A 24629-nucleotide genomic window follows, 5' to 3' on the forward strand; every position below is an offset into this window, starting at 1 on the left:
CAAAATGGCAAAAGTTGGTTGTTCACCCCTATTGCCATTTGCCACAAGCAAATAGGAAATTTTATTGCAACAGACCAACACCTCCCCACCCACTGAGTCTTCATCGGGGGAAAATGGACATTGGCAAGACAATAAAAGATATACAGTCTTTTCAGAATACTTAATACTTTTTTTTTTTTTTTTTACATATTTGAATCAGGAAATTGATTAGGAAGTGGATTTTTTGCATTTTCCTAAACTAGTGGTTGAAAATGATAACAACTGAATAATCACTTGATCATTTTAATAAGATACAAAGCATGTTTTTTTTTCTCTTTTTTCCCTCATTTTAATTTTTTATTGGATTTTCTCTTTTTTTCTCATGTAAAGTTTGAGTTTCCTTATTTAACAAAATATCAAAATTGGTTAATTGTTGGTAAATTGTTTTTCAGCAGTATAAAGCATGTAAACTAATGTCCAAATACCACATTACAGAATAGAGACACAGCAACTGCTAAAATATAATATAAAAAAATATAATTAAAGCAACACATCTCAAGCTCATCTCAAATTGTAAAGAGGTGCTTTAACTGTTCAGCCTACGTTTTGACCCAGATGAAGACAGAAATGGTATCAATTCATTATTTTCACTCATTAATCATTAAATCCTGTAAATTCATCAGTATGCTCCGGTCCTTCCTCTTTTCTAGTTTGAAGGCTTTAAGGTTGTTTTTTTCTGTAATTCTCATCGTGTCTGGCACAGTGGCTTACACAGTGTGTGTTGTATGTGTGCTTTTCATGTGTGTGCCTTTGCCAATTAAAATTTAACCAGCAACTGTTATAGATTTAGCTAATCCTGATGGACAGTGGAACCCTGGTGCAAGAGATGGGAAGTGAAAGAGAGGGTGAGGATTAAAACAAAGCAGCTCTCTCTGATTCTCATTTTGATTCAGAATGAAAAAGTTTATTTGTTTGTTCAGTAAAGCTTGAATATATTACATGTGCAAAGTGGCTCACTGCGGTCATATTGGGTCTCCTTGGCTGTCTATCGTCTAAGTGCTGCTAACAAGAAGACGGCTCTTCATTATGACAAGGACCTGTTCTCTGTTAACTCACTCCATATGGAAGACAATCAGCCCCTCTGGGACCTGTGTCAACCACAGTGTGAAATGTCAGACACACACACACACACACACACACACACACACACACACACACACACACACACACACACACACACATACAAATTGATACACATCTATATAAACATGCATACACCCACAGCCACAGACATGCACACAAAGGGAAGAGAAAGTGAACTTGGACGCAAACAGAGATTGGTCTTTCGACTCAGACATCTGCTCGGTCCCAGAGACAGATGGTGAGCCAATCAGACCGCCTGGTGCCTCTGCTACTCTCCGCCTCCCATGCCACCCTTCAGCCCCTCCCCTAAAACTGCATCCTGGCACACATGACAGGTGGCACCTTGCAAATGTGACACTGCTGTTGCCCTGCAAAATAATTTATGTATTCATTACATTAAAACTGGCATAATGAAGAAGACCAAAATTATCAATCCAACCCAACCCAATTTAACTTCTTTTTCACCACCAAAACAAACTTGCATACATTCAACTAAAAATATAGACTTGGACTGGTCACAATAAAAGGCTACTCTAAAATGTGTAGCTTGATCTCGACAAAAGACATTTATTAGGCAGTTAAGTATGGCTATTTCCCATGGAGCTACAAACACAATTTTTTCCCCGGGAGGACAAAGTCATGACCTGCCCTACTCTGCTTCTGACTGGCTTATCCTGATGCTCTTAGCCTAACCCAGGGGTCAACAACCGAGAGCTGCATTGGCACTTCTGCCCCTCTCCAGTGGCTCCCTGTGGTTTTGACAAAAAAAACTCTACGGAAATGATATCATTTAGTTTTTAAACATTTTAATTTTCATTTAGCATTGCTGTAGGTTTAAAACAATTCTTACATTACCCAGTTGTAAAACTGTGTGGCCTATAGACTTTTACAATTAATGATGAATTTGGCATCTTCAGCTTATGTAAACTTAAGACTAGCCATTGTCAAAATTTAGAGTAAAAGATGCAAAGCCATAGATGTAGCCTATGATGCACGTGTGGCTCCAGAGACACAGGTTGCAGGCTCCTGACTTAGTGCTAACTTATCACAGCTTATGTATAAAACTGATCAACCCAGCCAACAAAGGCAACAAGTAGTCAATCAGAGTCAGAGTAGGACATGTCATAACTCTGCCCTCCTTGGGAAAAAAGCATCTGTAGTCCTGTGTGAAATAGCCATAGCTCAGTACTTAATAAATGTCTCTTTTCAAGCTGCACACCTGTACATTAATCCTGCTGTTTAATCAGCATCTCTATATGCCACACCTAACATGGATTTCAACAAATTTGTGAACAGAAGTTGATAGAAAAACACCTTTTGTGTGTGCATATAAGACGTATTAGATCTTTTACTTCAACTCATGAAAAATGGGAGCAAAAACAAAACTGTTTATATTTTTGTTGTGTGTAGATCAAATGCAAGAGATGAGATCCAACACCAGTGACAAAAAAGCAGCAGACAGAGTGCTTTAAATGACCTCTGCTGGTAAACGCAGTGCACCTATACCACTTCCAGAGGCTCGCCTCAGATTCGGCCATGATTGATTAAACTGGAACACACTGAGCTTATTGTGTTTTGATGCTGCGACACCGAGCAGAAAGCCCTCATTTATCTACGCTGAAAGGTTTATTTCCACGGCAGCTTGACCTTCTAAAGGGGACAGCCATCAGATAAATGTCATATGTGGGCTTTGCTGTGGGCAATATCCTGCAAGCCTGCTGAGATAGGATGGGGATCTCTTAAAGCCAGTGCAGGCATTTCATCCAGCCAAAACATTTTGTTTGTTCTGAATGCATTGATTCACTGCACCATATAGTAGGCCATGTGTGAGTATATGGGTAGTGTGTAGGAGTGTGTGTGGGCGAGAAGGAAAGAAGAATGCGGTTCTTTCTCAGGCTGCTGTTCGATCAATAAAATGGCCTGTGTCTTACAGTGAATGCAAATCCACATCTCAGACTTGCAAGAATCCCAAGAATTGCATAATTAGCCAGCCGCGTTTCATCTGAGCTACTTGAGCAGCACACCTGCAGAGGTGGCCAGAACGGAGACGGAGAGCCCTAATAATAAACATCAGGATGAAGGCAGGGAGACAGCACAGTGAAGCACTGGCAGACTTTGATGAGCATCTGCCAGGGCACACATGCTGGGTCACGTCCCACTCGTTAATGGCTGTTTTTATTAACCCCTTCCTCACATCACCTACAGACACTAAGCTCAGTTGATAACCTGGCTCACCGCCGGGTCGACCATTAGACGCACAAGCAGCGCTGTCACCCTCCACTGACAGCCTGCTGCATACATTTACATGCAGAGGGGATGCTCTGTACACACACACTGCAAACACTTCACATATTCACACCTGAGACCCTCCCCTGGCTACACACACACTCACAAATGACCACAGCTGAGCGAGCAGATACTCTGGTGAAGTCAATTAGAATTGAGGCGCCTTCACCTCTGCAGCTCATCAATAGTCCTTTAACAGGCTGCAGTGTAAACAGCTCAGGAGATTTAATGGTATGCTGTGGTCTCACACACACACACACACACACACACACACACCCTTATACATTTATGCATGTGGTGAGAGGTGAAAAGCATTTCTCTCATTTGTGCTTCCTCTTGGTTACTCTCTTTTTCTCTCATTTACATGTTTTCTTTTCCTCTTGCTCTTAAAAAAGCGAATTCTTAGCAACTGAGTAAACCAAAACAAACAAAATCATGTTTAACATCTGTAATGGACAATTTCACAAAGGTTACAACCAAATCCAGCCTGAAGCAGAATTTCTTGATGATACCCCTTTGATCTCAGACAGACCAATCAATACTGTGATCATAGGCAGCTTTCAAAGCTGGACACCAGAGAATCAAAGCTGCAATCAATATCAAACCTAAGCTGTGCCCATGACTTTGTGGACTCAGCAAATGGCTTTACATTCAACCTTGAAGCAACTAATTATGTAATAAAAACATAAGCCTGCATGTAATCAACCTTTTCATCATAACATTAAATCAAATGACAAAAATTATCTCCTGATCCTATGGTTCAGCATCAATTCTCTCATCACTTTGTTACATTTTTCAGGTGGCCAGAAGCACCACGGCTGTGGAAGGATTTCTGCTGCATGTTTGCTAACATGTTGATTGATTGAATTGATATGAAATAGCCTGGTGGGGTAAGCACAGGTGTTACCAATGATACTAATTATGCCAACATGCACAATAGCAGCAGTCTGACTGCTTGACCTGGATGGAAAGAAGCCCGTTTTCACACTATTATTTCATATCATAAATGGCTGCTGTGAAAAGGGTCAGTACTGTAGCAAGGCTAGTTTTGGGGCAGTTTTCTCTTCTGCCCCCTAGTGGCTAAAAAATCTTGAAATCGATTTAAGATGAAAAAAACTTCTGCACTTATTTCAGGACTTCTGTATATGTATATGTATATGTATATGTATATGTATATGGTTTTCAAATACGGGTCTGTGGCAGTCTGTCAGCGGTTCCAAGAAAAGAGTTTTCGATTCAGTCATTTAAAGTATCATGATGCAAAGGAATGTATGTAAATTGTAGGTATTATGTGTTTACATAATGCAAATATTATTTCTAATATATTTCTCCTGTGTTCTCTTGCATGACTAAGTAGAAGTGTAAAAAATAAGTTACATCAAATTATTCCCAGGGACATATATGAGAGGGTCCCTGGTATGTCTTCTCGACTAAGCAAAAATTGAGAACTCCTGGTCTAACTTATCTTTCAGGCAATTTCCTGTGAAAATGGATGAATGAATGAATAAAAAAATAAAGTAAAATTCTACAATTTCCCCTTTTTGATTTACTCTAACTGTAGCTCTAAGTCACAGTGTCAAAATAAGCCAAAAGGTGTAGCTTATTACATTTTTATGAAACTGTAAATACTTTTCAAAGCAAAAAGATAATAAGGTAAGATGTACCTTTACTGATTGGAAATCCATGTCACATTGCACTGAGCAGTGAAATGAAAACAACATCAGTTTAATGAATTTGTCCTAAAGAGGTAGAGAATTTAGGTATAAATAGCATGATGCAAAATGTTGATCTTGGCATAGCAGTTCTTTATATTATGAGTTTTACTATTTTACATTTAGTAAAACCTAAGGTGATTACGGAAGGTTTCCTCTCTTCCTAGTATAGGACTGAAATTTTGCTCAAAGTTAAGCTGTTAAGGATTTAAATGATCTTACCTCACTCAACAGCCTTGATTTCTAATATATGTATAGCCCCTGCAAGAACATATCAACCTAAAAATATTCATATTTATCAAAAACAGCACAAATAGTCAATTGTATTGTTAAGACTGAACACAACTGGGTGGATTTTTCTTTGTCGTAAAGTAAAAGTGTTGTTTCCCCCTGCAGCAACTACAGAGCATTAGTTAGCTGACATCAGCAGAACCAGCTCCTAACATCACTCAGGCATGACTGTTCTGCAGTCAGACTGCAGCTTTTGGGAAATGAAGAGCTAGAAAATTATTATTTTAATGTTTTTTATTTATTATTTAGAAAATGACAATGTACAAATGACCAAATTGAGGGTAGTGGAGAAGAACAGTTGTGTATTAGGACGACGACATAAAGTGGCAGATAGTGAGACAACATTAGTAAGAAAAAAACAAACAAACAGCAGTAATGAAATGCCATCTGTGCCTGTGCTTGTCATTCATACTAATCACCCAGAAGAGGAAGGAATCTATGCAGGGTAGAAACTGTTTCAGAAAACCTTGAGGTTACTTTCAGTTCTGGCAGTGATATGATGGCGTGTGTGCGTGTGTGTGTCTGTATTGCATATGGTTGCATGTGTGTTTGTACATCTTAGTGTGGTTTATGGGCAGATTTAAAAAGTGACATGTTGACTCAGAATTTTATTTTTAGTGTTAGTGAAAGATAATGAGATATGAATTACTGAATTAATGACTAAGTGCATGATCAAACCACATACACAAAAGTATCATCTACTCCTTTCCAGTTAGATACTGACACACACATACACAAACTGTTATCTGCTTCTCCTCCTCTGCCATTGTTACAGGGCAGTAATCAATTATCTCAGTATGATGTCATTCTGCTCTCCCTCCCCCATACTGTTCAGCCCTCCTCCACTTGTACACTGGCTGTTCTGTCGTGCTGTGCATCAGATCAGGGATGGAAATAACAATAATAATCACCAAACACTGGTAATTCTCATGAACTCATGTTTATTATCTGAACTACCAGACATGGGCAATTAAATGCATTTAAAATCTGTATTTAATTTTTTTTCATTATTTTGTACATTGTGTTTTGCGAAGAAATTTGTAACTAATTACTGTAAGAGCTTGTATTTGTGTATTTGAAATACTTAAAATACATAAAATCCCCATCAACTGGGCGCTAATTTGCCATTTTCAGCATGCAGTTAGCGGCTCAGAGGTTGTTGTTGCTTCCTGAGGACATTAAAAATGAAGATAGCAGACGCTGCGATAACACCTGAAACAAGTGACCAGTGGCAGACTTATTTTTTCAGTGTGAATCCAGTGAGTCAGACTGGGTGCCTGAAGAAGGTCCAGACAATCCTGACCAATCCCAGCCACTCCCGAGCACAGGAACTGAAGTAGCGTCCATCTGGCAACAGATACATTAGACTTAAAAATGAATTTGTCCCTGCTACCACTGGACTTTAAAAATGTAATTATATACTGTATTTAGTGTGTATGTTGTATTTATTGTCCTCTGTATGTTATGTGCTGAGTACTGCCACTGTATGACAAATTGCTCCTCAGGGACAATAAAGATAACCGTGAATCTTGTACATTGTCACTGACTGGCTAACCCTAACCCTATGAGCTCATTTTTTTAATGTTGGTGGGTTAACGTCTACAAGTCTAAAACGTGATATCAGTTTGTATAGAAGGTAAATTTGTATTTTCAAATTACATATTGCACAATACATGTTCTCATAGCAGTATTTTGTATTTTTTGTGATACATTTGATGAGGAAGTATTTGTAATTTGGAACAAGATCTGTGGACTACTACATAGATATCCAAGTTTTTTAGGGATGAACACACATATTAAGAAAAGCTGAATGCACATCGCAATTAAGTCAAATGTACATACACACACAGACACACACACTCAGTACATCATGTCATAGAGGAGTGATTTGATTACAGCTGAATGAATCCTCTGGCTTGAGCACACTGAGTCATCTGGTCTCTGTGCTCAGTGACAGGATAATTGAATGAGGGAGAGTAATGAAGAGACATGGACGCCAACATGAAGGGCAGCGTAAGGTCTCTGTTTTTGGGTTGCTTCTCTTCCTGAGTAGGTTCGTACAGCCGGATGCTCGCCCGAGTATAAATAACACCTCCATTATCAGGCTATCAACATGACTTCACACTGGGCAAAGTGCAAGCCAGGCACTCGCTTGCTGCCTCATAGACGTGGTAATTGTTTTGGCAGGTGATGTCATCTATCACTTTTTTTCATGCAGTACACAGATAGAAGACCTCTAACATGTATGCTTCTGTATCACTGAGGAACGGTGGAGCTGTGAATGGCTGTTCTCTCACTGCATGCAGAGCAGAACCCTGCAGCAATATGAAGATAATCCACTTAGCTTCTGAGTGTGTCAAGATACCAACTTGCCCTGGTTTCTCTCAGCTGAGCCCAGTGTAACAGATAGCAAAATGCATATTGATCAACTGCCCCTGCATAGGGGAAATGACAACCACTCTGACACTCTTTTGAGATCCACAAAAATAAAAAATGATAAGCCAGAGCAGAATACTGAAACAAACTGTTCCCTTTTTGCTTTTTTTTAAACAATCCCATCCTCTTCTTTAATTATAATTCCATGTGTCACTTTATCAGCATGTGTTGAACTTAAAATAAATCCTGGATTAGCTGCATCAGGAAACCTCTGGAGCATATGAGATGTTGGATTTAGTCTACAATCATTGCTCTTATTTACCTCTCATGCTCATTAAAAGGTACAGATTTAAAGCAGCTCTTTGTAAAACCCATATTTAATTTGTTGGCATTTAATTTTGTACTTCAGGTTACCCCACAGGGTATATCCATCAACCTGAAGATAGCTAAGAGCCACTCTTCTCAAGAACCCTCAAGAGCAGAGCTAATCAGCTCAGTGACGAAACCATTGCTGCTCCAATTCTGATTTAAAGTACAAAAGGAACGTGGCAATAAAGAGCACACACATTAGTTTGAACCACAAAAGGAGAGGCTTGTCCTTAATCACACAAGTCCAGGATCAAAAGAGATTTCAGTCTTGTGCAGTAGTCAGTTTAGGTGAAGGATATAAAGTGGGAAGACATGTCAAATTGCTGTGATAGAGATCTCAGTGGTAAAGCTATTGCACGCCCCATTGAGGTCAAATGATACCATCTAGTTTGTGATCCATTCCAATATCAGATGACAGCATGTCTCTGTGTGTCTTAGCTGGAGACAGACTTGTTATTGATCTCCCCATTCTTCGCTAAAACAGAAACCCATGAAACCATTCAGACGGAGAGAGAGATGCTATGTCTTTTCATGTAGATAGAATTGGCATGAAATCCTCCGTGTTGGTTTTACATATAAAATGTGCCCACGTCTAATTAATTAATCTTCTATGAAGATTAAGTGTGATTCCCCTAAGACTCATCCATCAATTTCTCTTCCAAGTAATAACATTTTATTGATTTAACCCATTCATAACAATACAATATTAGGATACTGGCCATAATTCTCATTGAATAGTCTCCCCCTCTTGGCCCAGTCTCTATGACAGACAGGAGACCATTCGCTTTTATAGCTGAGCCAGTGTAAGTCTGGGCCAATCACATTAGTTCCAGACCCATAAAGCCCAGAGGACACCTAAAACACAATTTACTGCATTTATTTATTTACTGTATCAATCACAACAGATGCATAGTGGAAAACAAGAAAATCTAATTTTCCTCTCTCTTTCTCTCTCTATCTTTCTATCTATCTATCTATCTATCTATCTATCTATCTATCTATGTAAATGACTTGTGTGCTATATGTTTGATGTTATTTGTTGCGCTCAGTGCGAATTACACTTATTAAAGCAACTCCTGTAATTAGATAATCACTTATTCACCTGAAATATTAATACACACAGAGGCAGGAAGCATGATCAATATTAATCTTGCCCCCCCACCCACCCACCCACACACACACACACACGCACACACGCACACACACACACACAAGCAGTGCATAAACCCCCATTAATAATTAAGATGGGTTCAAGCTCTGAACATGTCAGTGTGAATACAAATGCCATGGATTTTGTGAACAAATCACTGAGCTCTGAAATTAGTTATCCCATGTCAACCTTGTTCAGCCTGTATTCAAGGGAAAAGTCAACACAGAACAGATTTAAGTCATGCTATTTCTTAGCCTTGGTGAGCTTACAGTAACAGCCATGAATAAAACGCCAAAAGAGGCATCATATCAGTCTCCATATGGAAGTGTGCTGCTCATTGCCAACTGGTGAAGAGCGTCTCTGAATGGTGAAAAAAATGTAGATGTGGGTCAACATACATAAATGGGACAGTGATAGTAAAAAGTTGTGACAGTAAGCCGGTTTGGGGTGACAGAAAAAAATCTGGGGTGACAGCGAGGGCATCACAGCTATGACAGTAAGAGCACTTGTAAAGGAACGCCCTCCATGCTAATACCATTTGCTAAGGCAGAGGCAGGGTAAAATGGAGTCAAGGGACACCAACTGTTTCCCAGCAATATGAGATGATGCTCTGCAGATTAACCCATTCTCGCCTCCACACCACCCAGCTATCACAAAACGTTCCCATAACATTCCCATAACATTCCATACAGATTTCTATTTGATAACCCTCCCACAGTGTTCAAAGAATGTTGTGCAAATGTTTTTACTCATGCTATGCTATGCTAGCATTACAGAATATTGTAAAACTACAACCTTTAGCTTTACAGTAGAAAAACTTGCTGTAACATATAAGGAACATCACAGTTACATTCAATAAACCTTCCCAGAACGTTCTGGAAACCTTTCTGGACAAACCTTCCAAAAATGTTCTGGACATGGTAGCAGAAGTTAGTTTTTATGCAAGGCGATTATAACTTTGTGGAACCACAGAGTGGGAACATACAAGTAGCCATCTGAAATTTTTCAACTAACCTTCCCAGAACATTCTGGAAACTTAACTATAACTCTTTTTAACATGCAGGCAACGTTAAGGGGGAACATTCAAGTAACCTTTCCTGACCATTAAACTAACCTTCCAGGAATGTTCGAGAGAAAAGTTGTTTTTTACATAAGGCAAACTTACAATTCTAACTTTGCGGTACCATAGAGTGGAAACATTCAAGTAACCTTACTAAAATGTTCAACTAACCTTCCCAGAATATTCTGGGAACATAACCATAACATTACTTTTGCAGTGGAAAAACTGTCTGGTTAACATTCAGGGAATATTGAGGAATTACATTCAACTAACCTTTCATGAACATCCAACTTACCTTCCCAGAACATTTTGGGAATGTAACCCTAACACTGGTTTTACATCAGAAAAACTTTGCTGTTTTAACATCCTGGGAACATCATGCAGGAACATTCAAAAAATGTTCCCAGAACCAAGACAACATGTTTCCAGAATATTGCAAGAACCTAATTTTGCTAGCTGGGCATTGGCCAAAAAAATCCCACAAGGATGAGTCTATTTTGGTGGAAACATGGCTAAAGGTTATAATGTTTGTTGTAGTGTGCCTCTGCCTGTGAAAATAAATGCCCACTTTCACTTCCTTTCCTTTCCCTCATCACTCACACTTCCTTTTTCACCTTCCTCCCTCTGGCCTGTCCATCATCTCGGGCACTCTTCTCCCATCCTTCTCCTTTTACTCTTGCCTCTCCCTTGAGTGGGGTGCATGGCCTATCGCCATAGTAACAGACAGCCATGACAGGTGGAGATAGCAGGTAGTGCAGCGATGCATGACTCCCCCTGGGACTGCAGAATGCCAACACTATAGAATGAGAATGAGTAGAACACGCTCTCTTATACAAAGTCACCCTGCATACAGGGTGTACATCCAATTCACTGAAGCTTATCATAAGAGGGGACCATGGCCTTATCTGTATTCTACACATGCAGCAAAGCCACGCTGCCATTGTTTCACTCTGCGGCTGGACGGGGAGGACAGAGGAGTTCAGTGGATGCAAGCATGTTGTGTGTTTCTAGTTCATCACTCTCTATGGCCAGATCTGAACCAGGCCAAGCCAAGCCAATCTGTTTCATGTCAGTGAGAGACTGGATTCTACACTAACAAGATCCGACCAATCCTCTGCTGAAAAAATGTTTTCTCTATAATGTGTAATTGAATTGATTAAGTCTTGAAGATAGGAAATGATGCACACTGATCTCTTCCACACACACTCACACACACACACACACACACATACACACACAGAGCAATTCTCTTTAACAACTTATTTACAAGCACTGCAGCCACACACACACACACACATCACACATTGCTCACACCCATGTAATGAGATATAGTAAATGACATCCGTCTCCAACATGCACAGACACCACATTCAGCACTGCACCCTCCATGCCTGCAATGATCTGTGAGGTATTTCTCCCATCTGACCACTGCAGTAGTGGAACACGTGGAGGAGTTAGACAAAAGCTGGAGTTTTCTGAGTTGGATGTAAAAGACACATGTTTCTTTAGTCTGGAAAGCAACTCCTGAGCCTCACTGGGAAGTTATTATAGTAGGATTTTAGGCTTGTAGTAAAGGGGAGGAGCAAACATGCATCATCTCTTTGACTGAGATGACAGCTCACCTCTTTGCCTTAGTGGCTGCATGGACATTTGCCATGCGGAGAGAGTGACGAGAGAGAGCCACAGCAGAAAAAGAAAAAAACAAAGACATACAGGAGACAGCGCCAGAAATGCTATAGCTCTCCGAGACTCACCATGAGCAAACACACGGCTGATTCGGGCATGAGTTGGACAGCCATGTTGGGATCCTCCTATAGATTCTTGTGAAAAGGGAACGTTGGCAATTTCGTAGAGGGACACTCTTCGTTATCCTCTTCCTCGTTCCTCTTAGCCTTCACTCAGGACGCGAGCTCACCTCTGTCCAGATGAAGTCCTTTGACTGACCCTCCTACTCTGTGTCCTCAACCACCTCCCTGTGTGTCTCAGTCAGTGCTGCTGCAGACAGCCTCTGGTCTCTGATTGTAGTGCCACAGTCCCTGGAGAGCCTGTGACTCCCCAGTCTCTCTGCGACTCTTCAGACTGAGCGAAAAGCAATCCTCCTTCTTTCAGTTCTTTGATCTGAGAGAGAGCAGACACCCCCTCCCACTCCTCCTTTCACTTTTAAAACACTCCCCGCAGACCCCACGCCCACCTCCCCCAAACCCCTGTGACTCGGGCGCCTCTTGCTAAATGCTCCCCTCCCTCTGTTGGTGCCTTCTGCCTCCTTTTTTTCAGTCTACTCTCCTAACAACACAAAGCACATCCAGGCGTGCACGTGGGGTTTACAAGTCTTTCTCCTGAGGCTGTCCTGTCGCTGCTCCAGAGGATGTAACCTGCATCAGAGATGCTCCCCAGTCTCAAGCACTCCTCCTCCACTGTGATGGCAGAGACAGACCTCACCTCTCCACTCAAAGATCCAGCACAGAGAGAGATCCCCTTTAGAACAATCCCTGCTTCATATTTCATCAGCACGAGAAAAGGGCAGAGAGGGAAGCAAATAGAATGGAATATAATAGATATAATAATAAGAGTAGTTTCCAAAGGACAGAGGATGAGCAAAAAGGCAGCCAGGAGGAAGGAGATTTAGTGTAGAGAGCAGCCACTGGTGAGAGAGGTCCACACCGTGCTGAGCGTAAATGAAGGTGGGTGGGGACGAGGGAGGGAAGAGAGCAATGGAAATGCAGGGAGCGAGAGGAGACCGCGCCTATCGATGCCGGCTGAAACAGCAAGGCAGCATGGGATGTGAATACACCTCACCTCACTTAATGATGCATGTGTGATTGTGTATATGACTTAGAGTCACGGTGGTTGTCATGTTTGCAGACACCCGTGCTCCAGACTGTGTTTTTTTTTTTTTTTTTTTTTACAGCAGTCAATGTTTGGCATTAATAATTTAGACAGAATCAGCCTAAGCGTAGCTTCTGTTTTGTGTGTGCATGAGAGAGCATCAAATAAAAGAAAAGTAAAGTAAAGTAAAGAGAAAAAGATAAAAGAAAAAGGTCAGAAATCATGTAATCATATGATTCATGAATGCAATTGCCAGAATGAACACAAGGCTTAATGCAACCAAGCAGCATTAGTATCAGAAGTATGTGGATTTTATTTAATTTTTAATTAATTATGTTTTATTTTTACTATGGTTTTATATTGCATGATTTTTCATATTTTAGTATTTTGCCATTTTAAATATCCATCCATCCATTTTCTGTAACCACTTATTCCTGAAGGGTTGCGGAGAGCTGGAGCCTATCCCAGCTGACATTGGGCGAGAGGCGGGATTCACCCTGGACAAGTCATCAGTTCATCGCAGTGTTGACACATAGACAGACAACCACTCACACTCACATTCACACCTATGGGTAATTTAGAATCACCAATTAACCTAGCATGCATGTCTTTGGACTGTGGGAGGAAGCCGGAGAACTCGGAGAGAACCCACGCAGACACGGGGAGAACATGCAAACTCCACACAGAAAGGCCCTGCCCCAACCAGCTGAGGGATTCGAACTCAGGACCTTCTTGCTGTGAGGCGGCAGTGCTAACCACTGCACAACTGTGCCGCACTATTTTAAATATATATTTTTTTAATTGCTCTTCTATACAACCTGCTAAAAGTTGTCTGTGTCCTCCATGGTTGCTATAGTGCTACTCACCACATGATTTGAAAGAAACCTTATTAAAAAAACACCCTACCTCCCTTCTTCCCTCTTTGCTTTCCCTCTTTTTACACAAAATTTTGGCGTTGTCAACAGGGTCAGATTTTGTGAGCAGCTGCATTAACCAGTTTAAGAAACAATATTGTTCCCCCGCAGATACTGTGATCCTGCTCAGACAATGTTTAACATTATCAATTAACTGTGCTGTCTATTAACTGTGCTCTGTTTTAACTGGTTTCTGAGAGTTTTCTTACTGATAGACTACCTAACTAAATTAAAATTTGGACTGAATCGTCAGGTAATTAGGTGCCACAAACATCCCCAGCATTAACAATCTCCTGTCAGAGAGGATTAAGAATAATGGAGAAAGAATAATACACATTTTACTCACAAGATTTTTGAAAATACTGTAATTTGTTGGCCTAATGAGATATTATATGCTTATTCTTCATCTATATTAAAGCCCCTCTCCTCTTAAAAATATGTTTATCTTCTTGTTACTTCATGTGGATGTTTGACCTTCACTATGCAGAATGGTGTATGTGCATAGTGTGACACTATAATGCTACTTTGGTCCCCTCCTTCAGGTTTATCTGAGATCACCTTAAGTCTGAGTTTCTAACATTAACATTTGAGACATCACAGCCAGTGTTGTAGCCAGGACCACCTAGACCACAAACAAGTCATAAGACCAGAGTGTGCTGAGACCAAGACAAAGGGATTAAGACCCAGTCGAGAGCAAGACCAGGACCAAGATAGGGCGAGACCAAGTCAAGACCAAGTGCTGTCACATATCTAGCTCTCCACACCCAATTGAAGGAGCAGTATTGTGGTATGTAGCATTTCTGTGGGAGCTCACATTAGCTAACCACGATATAACATACAGTAACTTTACATAGATAGGTTCATGTGGTCTTTCTCGTTTTTGTTTTTCACAACCAAAAACACAACTTATGAACAATATACCCTGAACCCTCAGTCTATGACAAAGGTAACACTGCATTAACTACGTTCCTCAGCATGTTTACTAAATAAGGTAGCTTGCGCACCGAGCTAAGTGGCAAAGCTGAAAATGTCACAGTTCTGCAGGCCCAGTTTCAGTAGTTTTCCACTCTACCTGCCAGCCACTCCCACCTCATCAGCCCAACTCCACTCACCTGCAAGCTCAGCTGCAGCTCATCTCCAATCAGCCCAGTATATAAGCCTCTCCAGCAGACTCACTTGGGGCCAGATTGTGCTACTGTGTCCATGTGAGACTTTCCAGCACTCATACCCTGCCTGTCTTTGACTCTCATGCCTGGTGTGGTTCCTGGATATTCACCACAGCCCTCTGTCCCTGACCGTGAGATCTGTCTCTTCATTCCTTGTTTTGCCTGCCTGTCCCTGTGGCTGCTTGGTGAGTCCGTCTGTCATCACTTCCCTGTTGCTTGTCCCTTGTCGGCTGGTCCGCCTGTCCTGTAAGCTCTCTCGGCTCCGACTCCTCCACCTGGCCCCGACTTTCCTGCTGCCTGCCCCTGGTCTGCTCTCCTGCATCCGCGGCCTGCTCAACTCAGTGACTGTGTGTGGGCTCCTAGCCCTAAGAACTGACACCTGTGTGTTAATCTGCCCACACTCCTCTTTTGCCTGAGCTTTATTAAAGACCATTACCAATTATCCCAGTTGTTCAGTGTGCTGCACTTGGGTCCTAAGAATACACCATAACAGAAAAGCAGCCAAAGCTAGTATGTATGCATCCTTTCTAAGTGCTGATAAAAGTTTGACTTGGTCCCAACCATCTCAGAAACCCTTTCAGAATTTACATACTGCTGTGTGTTGTCTTTGTGGTTTAGGGAGACAAATTTGATTACAAAAGATCTGTCTGACACCACAGCTTCTTCTCCTGTATTCCACATTCACTTTCCTGGAGTGTAAAGGAGGGTGAGGAGGGGTTATAGCTATTAACTGTAACAAATATTTCAAATTAGAAATTGGTCAAATTATTGGTTTCATTTGAAGCAGGGCGTTTTACATCCCATTGCAACAATGATGACAGTGAGCAGGCAATTTAGTGATATTCCTGAACTTAAGTCCTCTTTGTCTGAGACCAAGACAAGGCTAATTAAAAATCCAGTCCAGCACAAGACAATGCCATTAAAAAAAAAAAGTGGTCTTATGAGCAACAAACACAACCACCAATCGTTCCCTGAAGTGAAACTGCACTCATGCTTTGTAGTTCAAAGCATTTAAAGTCAGCCTTTTCACAATTACTTGTATTTTAATGCATTACTTTCTGTTATGCAAACAAGATGCATAACCAGAAAAATGGGTCTTGAGACCAATCTCAAGACCATCAAGGTTTTGACTACTTCAACACTAATCACAGCAACTCAGGAAATGAATCACATTGAGTATTTTCTCTCTTAAAACATGTCAGAAGAGGATCTTAAAGGCTCACTCAGTGGTGACTAATATAAATTCTGCATTCTCAGTCTTAGCAACATGTTTTATTTACATTACACCAAAAGAGAGACAAATCTCAACAGAGAGATAATGCTGGATTTGCAATTCTGTTATCTGTGATATCTGTTATAACTTATTCTACCTGTCTTTTTTTAACCACACCATCACCCTATATATTCTGCCCTCAATAACTTCCTCTGACAGTGCAATGCTTGCTGCCACTCGTGTATTTTAAGGAAGTAAAGAAAATGTGTCACAGCAGTTTTATAGCCACTACAAAAATAGTATTGGTACTTAATTTCATCACAGAAAAAAATTCAGTGGTGAAGAAAAGTTTAATGCTGTTCTATATTATTTAAGGCCTTTTTACACTTTTTTTTTTTTTTTTTTTTTTTTGGCTGAGATATGAGCGACAAACACAACCAACAATCATTCCCTGAAATAAAACTGCAGTCAGACTTTGTAGCTCAATGCATTTTAATTCAGCCTTTTCATAATTATTTGTATTTTTATGCTTTCACTGTCTGTTATGCAAACAGGATATGTGACCTATAAAAGGGGGCTTGAGACCGGACAATGAAGGTTTTGAGTACTGCAACACTGATCACAACTACTTTGGGGAAAAAAACAAAAACATATTTCCAAGTATACAGCCTTTCACTTTTATTTTAAAGCCTAACTTTCTGTTATGCAAGCAGGTTGCGTTTCTTATTCTATTTACAACACCTGCAGTCCTGTGTGCTACAGATGTTGCTCAACAAGGTTTCAGCTCAGACTCCTCCCCGACTCCGAGGCTTCAAAATGCCCAGCGAACTGGGACAGGAAATGAAAACTTCTGTCGTCTTGTTTTGCCACAACTAACTCTCGACTCTGTATGCGAGGGACAACACATCAGGGGACATACGGTGAGTGGAATCCAGCTTTTTAATAATATGACACGAACAACAATAAGCATTAATTAATAGCTTATAATAAGTTTAAGTATTAGTGGAAACGTGTGAGTATTTTTTTTAACCAAAAACTTGCTTTATCTGACAGTGTAAAAGCAAGGTCACTGTGTAAGCAGTGCCTACAATGTAGCGTGCAAAAATATATCTCAGCTGTCACTGAACCATTTTATTTATTTGTTTTCTTCGCTTTTTTTTTCTCCCCGTAATCATTCCCATCATTGAGACTGCAGTTGTTCAGCCTGAGTTCGGCGGGAGATGGCGCTGCTATGCCGCGAGACCTTTAGCGATGAAAGCTTGGAGGAATGGGAGTCAGTCGCCTCCGGGGGTTTCGGTAACGTCTTCAAGGCCAGACACAAGGACTGGGGCTTTGATGTGGCAATTAAGATACTTCGTGATGGTGTTTGGTAAATTTACAAATATCTGCTTTTTTTTTTTTTTTTTAAACTTGTCAGACTTAATCCATGCACATCATACATGTTAAATAGTATTTAATAATAATATATTATAATATAATAGTACTTTCTTCTGTTTCTTCTTCTTTCCAGCTTCGTCATGCCTAAAGAGAAAGCACTGTATGAAGAGGCTAATCATATGGAAAAGGCTTCCTGTGAGTTTGTGCTGAGGGTTTACGGGATTTATCAGGGATGCCCGCCACCACTTCGAGGAACAGACATGCAACGTGGAATAGTGATGGAGTTCATGGGAGGAGGCTGTGTCCAGTCTCTGTTGACTGACCTGTCCGGCCCTCCGCCATATTCCCTGGCCTTCCGCCTGGCCCATCAAGTGGCTCTTGGCATGAACTTCCTCCATTCGAGAGAACTTATGCACCATGACCTGAAGCCAAGCAATGTACTCCTGACTGAGGACCTTAATGCCAAGGTAGAGTGCTGCTGCCTAACCCATAGGTGTCCAGCTCAATTTAATCCCATGGTGGTCCTCAAATGGCCAGTTATAAATGCAAGATTATATAAATGTGTCTATGTTCTATGATATTACATAATTGCAGTTGAATTCAATTATTAGTGTTATTTTTTTAAGTAATAATGTAATAATTAATAACTCAAAGCAGAAATCTTGGAAAAATAATGTAGCGCAGACATTTAAGTATAAAACTATTATGCAATTATAGAACAAAAGCTTGTCTCCATTAAGTACAAACATGTATTTGCTTTCCCATCTCTCATAAATCATCAACTTTTCTATTCTAGGACTTTTTGCTTGGCCGTTACTTGAAACATCATTAGCCACAAACAGTCGGGTAGAATGCCACTGCCGGAAAAGGCGATATGATTTTGAGATGCAATCTAGCAAAGTGATTCCCAAAATATGGGTCGCTGAGAGGTCATGGAAAATAAATAAATAAAGCATTTTTAACTTCCAGTTTTATAAGTTTGAAATTACCGTAAATGTTCATGATCAGTTTCAAAAATGTTCAAATCCAGCGCTATTCTTCATTTATTTGACCTAGTTTCAACCGTTTTTAAAGCATTAGCTAACTTAAGATGTTATCCTATATGTTGCTTTTATAGGAACAATACAAAGATGAAACTGTTTGCTCAACTGTTATTGGAGCAGAGAGCAAAAAGGGGCGGGACTTAGGAAGGGTCTATTGTATCACATAATGTACTGCAAGCTCTTGGAAACCACATAAAATGAGGTGGCTGGATTAGGACTTGAGTTTGACACATGTGACTCTTACAGAACTCTCAAAACTAAATATAAAGCTGATTTAATTTTTTTGTGTAATGTAATGTTACCCTTCTTACACTGCAGATAGCTGACTTTGGTTTGTCCAGGGTTTCCACCAGTGCATTGAGCAGCAACAGAGAGACAACAACAAAGACTGGAGGTTCATACAAGTACATGCCTCCCGAGGCTTTTGAGATATCGTACAATCCTGTCCGGGCTTTTGACATCTACAGGTTAACATTAAAAAACAATACCTATCAACAGGAATACTACTTTACATGGTAATATATTTAAGTGTGTTAATGTATTACTGAAAAACTTATCTCTTTCTCTCTCTTGATCAGCTATGGTATCCTGCTCTGGTCCGTTGTTACTGGTAAAGAGCCCTATGGAAGTATGTATAGTTCACTATTATTCACTATTGTCCTTCCATTTTCTTCCCTGTTGTTTTTTGGCATTTCCAGTCTTTTATTCAATGGAATCACATCTGACGATCTATTTTTTAGTTTGTTTGATCTCATAATTTATCACTGTATAACTTAAATATGGTATAGGCCCGGTTCACACATATGTACACATACTCTAGGCTTGGCATGTGTTGATGGATGGATGTGTACATTGTGTCACTGTATGTACTGTAGGGGCTGAATACAGTCTTGTGGAACTGAGGATCCGAGAAGGAGACAGACCTGACTGTAAAGACATTGATGAGACAAGAGCAGATGGGTTGAAAGAGATGGTTGACCTCATGAGGAAGTGCTGGGATGGGGATCCCACCAATAGGCCTAAATTCAAAGGTAGATATTTGCTATGGTAAAATACTTGCTCATTCTTGCCTTATTAGAACTTTTTCTACTCCGTATTCTCTACTTGCACAACACAGTGTGACATTTCCATTACAAGCTTCTCTTTTTCTTTTAACTTCCTGTTAAGGCTATAGTGAGATGAAGTCATGCTCCTTACGGTGGACCACTGTGGGACTTTACTTGGGGAAAAAATATGAACAGTAGTCAATGGCGAGAGACAATTGTCAATTTAAAAGTTAATTTTACAAGTCAAAGTCTCTGTATGTTGTTTAACTGTTAAAGTAGCAGACTGTGAAGACACATGATTAAAAGACAACACACCCTACTGTCACATAAGTGACGTGATGACTTTCTTCCTCCAAAAGCTAAGATATGATGCCTGTCTGTGTTTTAGTACGGGGGTGTAGTCTCACAAGCAACAGGTCTTGGTTGTTCTTTTGTTTCCCAGTTGATAAAAGGACCAGGAGTCGCTGGATAAAACAGGAAAGATATTGTTACAAGGGACAGCGATGTTGGTGCTAATGTTGTATATCATCTGAGAACATAAAGTTCATTGAGGAGCTTAACACAAAACTAAACTACGACAAACCTACCACAAACAGCAACTTTCTTGACCTCTTTGTTTTTTAAATTGACAAACATCATATTCATAATTGAAGCCACAATCCATGAGGAAACAAAATATTATTATTGTCTCTCTCTAATGACAACCGTTCATACTTTTTCCAAAGTAAGGTCCCATGTGGCACCAGTAGGGGTGTGACTTTGCCTCTCCATAGTAACATTACCTTTTAATTCATAAGAACGCATAATTATTTAATCCCCTGGGAGAAATGACATTTTTTACCCTTTTCTAACTCTTTATACAGCTAAAGACTTGCATCAGAGCGATGTCACAGTGAGAGGGCTGCACACATATAGTCAGACCATCAATAGTTAGGGGTTAGGTGCCCTGCTCAAGGGCACCTCGATAGTGCCCATGAGGTGAACTGGTACCTCTACATCTACCAGTTCACACTCCATACTTTTGGTCCATGCTGGATTTGAACTGGCAACCCTCCAGTTCCCATGCCAAGTCCTTATGGACAGAGATACTTGCCCTCATAAATTAGTTACTTTTTTTATTTTCACAGTTAGTGTGATAGATGTTGTCAATGGTGTCTAGCGTTCATTTTGTATATGGTATTTTTTGTGCATTTTTATAATCAGGTCATGTGTCTTAGATAAGAGGTAGCAAAATTATTAGTGCTGACGTCTTCATTCAAACTACAGAAACAAAATAAAGTTCAACAAAACTATTTGGCTTATCTTTCCACTGTTACAACAGTCAAACACTGGTTGTTTGGTAGAAAAAAAACCCTTCAGTTCATCACGTTAGATGTGAAAATATTCTGACTGTGCACCCAGTTTCTCAGGATATTTTCTCTTCCACATAACTCAGTAAATTAAGGATTTATTTTGACAAAACTTAAGTTGGTGATTGTTGGCACACTGGAAAGACAAGCCAAGAAGTTTTGGTGAGTCTTATTTTGAAAATGATGATGCTAGCTAGCTAGCTAATACTGCTAATAGTTAGTGAAGACACTGAGTTGATTACGGAAAAGGCTCAAATGCACTATTTACAAAAAGAACAGTAAATACTATTAACAGTGTGAACCACGCAATGTGAGAAAAATAGGTAACTAACTTAAGAATGTCAAATTGGGTAAAGTAACATTACTATAACATTAAAAACAGACATTCAATAGTTCATTTGCCAAGTACTCCCAAAACAACATATAGTACCAGTGGAGAGTACAGACAGTGGCAGGCTTACCTGAGCTTATGCTACGTTAATCACATAACTTAACTCAGTTGACATATGCAGACTTTTTTGCTCTTTATATTTCTCCTGTCATTATGCCTGCAAGATTTTGCTGACTAACGGCGAACAGAAATATGAATCGAAATAAGCTGCTTGACTTTACATTGTGCAAGCAGAGAATTCTTAAATCAACTGAGCCCTAGCTTTTAACTAGAAGTAGCCTAGTTTGACACTTATGGTTGACACCTGCATTCTTTGTGAAGCTACTGTCCATTGCACATTAGTATTTAACATACTTTTCACTATGTATTTAAAATGAAACTTGGTGTCTGTTTCAGAGTGTCTTAAAGTCACAGAGAAAGTGTTCTCAAAGCACAAGAAGGGAATTCATCATGCGGTCGATGAAGTCTTGAAAAGACTGGTACAACTCATGAATTCTATCTTATGAAATAAAATATAATGCTAATTAAACATGATTCATAATTTACTTCTAATCACCTCATTTGTATCTCTGATATATAACATTTTCTCCCTGTTTTGCTGTAGGACTCACGAGACAGTAATCAACATTCAGAAAGAAGTATGGCATCCAGTCGGCCTCCTCAGACACCAGGTAGATTGTTTAATACTGTTTGTGGGACATGTGAGTTTAATGTTTCAAGTCGTTCCTCGTTTTACACAATAAAATATGAACTCTCTTTCTCTTTTTCAGAACAGTCAAAGCCATGTGATATTGTGGATCATGGCAGATTTACAGAAAATCAGAGGTCCTCAGTACAGGTATGCCATATGCACTTACCTTGAACAGCTATTCTTAATTAAATAATTTTACTCAGGTCTTATTGAGATCAAGAGAATCCTGATGACAAAAACATTTGGCCTAAAATCAGATTTAACATAGAACTGAAAACAATGTACAAAGAGATATGTCAAGGGAACATTGTTAATTTTGATTGCATTATATTACTTTTTGTATCATTCATTAAAATATATTATTTTGAATGGAATGGGCATCATCTTCTCCATGGTTTATTATCATTTACACAATAATGTAATGTGTAATAACTTACACATTTAGGACTAAAAAGGTGTTTTATTTTTGCGAACAGGATTCTGCCAGTGTTCCTACCAAAAGAATGAGTGATAAGGATAAGGGTGAGTATTTTTGTCACTGTATTGATGCTTTATGCCCTGAAAATGAAGTTATTTTTTGTTTATGTTGCTTGTGTTTTAGCAAAAAGAACTCAAATGAGATGATATTTGAATCTATGAAGGGTCACAATAATAAACAAATTATGTTTTTTAATTAAATGCTTTTATTCTTCAAACAGCGAAGTTTGTTGATGACAACATGGCGGTGTTGATTCAGAGTGTTTCTGAGGTCATGGCAATAGCAGAGGCGCTTGGCGGCATGGTCCACCGGGAAACTTATGAAGGGATTGCAGTTACAGCAACAAACCAGGGTAAAATGAGATTGCTGTACCGGAAGACATTTCTACCAGGAGGGGTGAAGGTCAAAGCAGCCTTCTACGACGCCCTCAGAGAACATCATGCTGAACTATTGGAGCGGCTCAGTAAGATAAAATAGTTAATAATAGAATAGTTAAACATGGAACTTAAAACAGTTGCACTTTCTTTTACAATCAAATGAGACAAAAACTAGAAATGTGTTCTTTGTTAAACAGTATTAGACCCTTTACTAGACCCTTATTATACTTTATTAGATGGTTATTTGGGTCATATTATAACAGAACTGTAAACTAAAGTTACAGTTTACAGAAATGACATATCTGCTACTTCCACATTTATAAAAAATGTGTGTCAGCTCTAGGCCAAAATTATACAGGTAGAGGAATATTATGTCTATGTGTGACTTCAGAATTATTGTATTACTGTAGGCAGATAATGTGATTTGATCAAAGAAGTTGGCTTTGGTATAGAAGTAGCAGATGTCTGATTTCACTTTAGTTTACAGTACAGTTCTGTTGTAATGTGTCCCTAAATATCCTAATAGAAAGCCTAATACTGGGACAAATACTGAAATATGTATAATTTCTATTTTTTGTCTATTATAATACAAAGTAATGCTCGTTATGTCTTATTAGTGTAAAATAAAGTGTTTTTAATTTCACTGTCTTTTCCCTCAGGTGGCTAATCCAAAGAAATTGTGGTATTCCTGCATTTCATGGACAGAAGTGTCAGACTTCCCCTGCCTCTCCCCTCAACGGCTTTTATGAAAAATGTATACATTTTATTGATTTGTATACAAGCAGTGTCTAGAAATTTCTTAAAATTTCATTACTATTTGCTATTTGATTTTGTTTTTTTTATAAATCATGAATGTAGTGGACATTTTTGATATTTTAATAAACATATTTTAAAACCCTCTCATCTTATTCAAAAAGTAAGATGGTGTGTTATGTAGGGGTTATGGCTTAATTATCAGTGATAAACATGTTTGCCATTGTTATTATTACGGAAGGGGGACGTTGCCCGTTTCCTCCAGTGGGGGAGAGAGAGAGACTGGGTAAGAGGCTTTTCTGGTTCAATCCCTCGGTAACTGTCACAAGCAGTCAGTCAGTCACCTGCAGATGATGGTGTCGAGGGCATCCCAGGCAACAAATTACTCTCCTGTCTCAGTTTCATGTACAGGTTCATTGTTCATTAATCTTACACTGAATAATGGTCCAAACAGTGAAAAAACAACTTTTGTAAAGACAGAATAGACTATGTTATATATATGTGTGTGTGTGTGTGAGAGAGAGAGAGTTTCTGGTGTATTTATAAGGCCATTTTATTACACTGCTATGATAGTCTTCACAGACAACACTCAGATACTTCTAAATGTCTCGCTATCTAATGTTAATAATCATCATCTTT

General features: G+C 39.5%; 2 protein-coding genes across 2 annotated transcripts in view; one reads left to right on the forward strand and one right to left on the reverse strand.

The window, feature by feature from the left end:
* Positions 1 to 12469, reverse strand: part of frmd4a (FERM domain containing 4A) — a 139218-nt gene extending 126749 nt beyond the window's left edge. Inside the window, exon 1 of the mRNA XM_084733370.1 lies at positions 12121 to 12469. Coding sequence (XP_084589496.1) covers positions 12121 to 12165 — 45 coding nt within the window. The 5' untranslated portion in view covers positions 12166 to 12469. The remainder of the gene's footprint in view (positions 1 to 12120) is intronic.
* A 4779-nt stretch (positions 12470 to 17248) lies between these two features.
* On the forward strand, positions 17249 to 24459 carry LOC146316441 (receptor-interacting serine/threonine-protein kinase 3-like). Its single transcript, XM_084733426.1, has 12 exons — positions 17249 to 17405; positions 17681 to 17854; positions 17996 to 18329; positions 19224 to 19372; positions 19484 to 19533; positions 19781 to 19936; positions 22088 to 22170; positions 22296 to 22362; positions 22462 to 22529; positions 22859 to 22904; positions 23081 to 23323; positions 23897 to 24459. Exons 2-12 carry the CDS (start codon positions 17706 to 17708, stop codon positions 23902 to 23904), a joined length of 1353 nt encoding a protein of 450 aa, XP_084589552.1. The 5' UTR covers positions 17249 to 17405; positions 17681 to 17705; the 3' UTR covers positions 23905 to 24459.
* The last annotated feature ends 170 nt before the right edge of the window (positions 24460 to 24629 follow it).

Source organism: Lutjanus erythropterus, chromosome 13 (assembly GCF_056507025.1).
Source record: "Lutjanus erythropterus isolate fLutEry1 chromosome 13, fLutEry1.hap2, whole genome shotgun sequence".
In the NCBI taxonomy this organism is placed as follows: Eukaryota; Metazoa; Chordata; class Actinopteri; order Lutjaniformes; family Lutjanidae; genus Lutjanus; species Lutjanus erythropterus.

Bases quoted from the DNA above. Each gene is read 5' to 3' on its own strand.
- LOC146316441 (XM_084733426.1), top strand. From the start codon at position 17,706: ATGGCGCTGCTATGCCGCGAGACCTTTAGCGATGAAAGCTTGGAGGAA. The intron at 17,855-17,995 runs GTAAATTTACAA...TCTTCTTTCCAG, and splicing joins ATACTTCGTGATGGTGTTTG to CTTCGTCATGCCTAAAGAGA. The intron at 19,534-19,780 runs GTATGTATAGTT...TATGTACTGTAG, and splicing joins TGGTAAAGAGCCCTATGGAA to GGGCTGAATACAGTCTTGTG.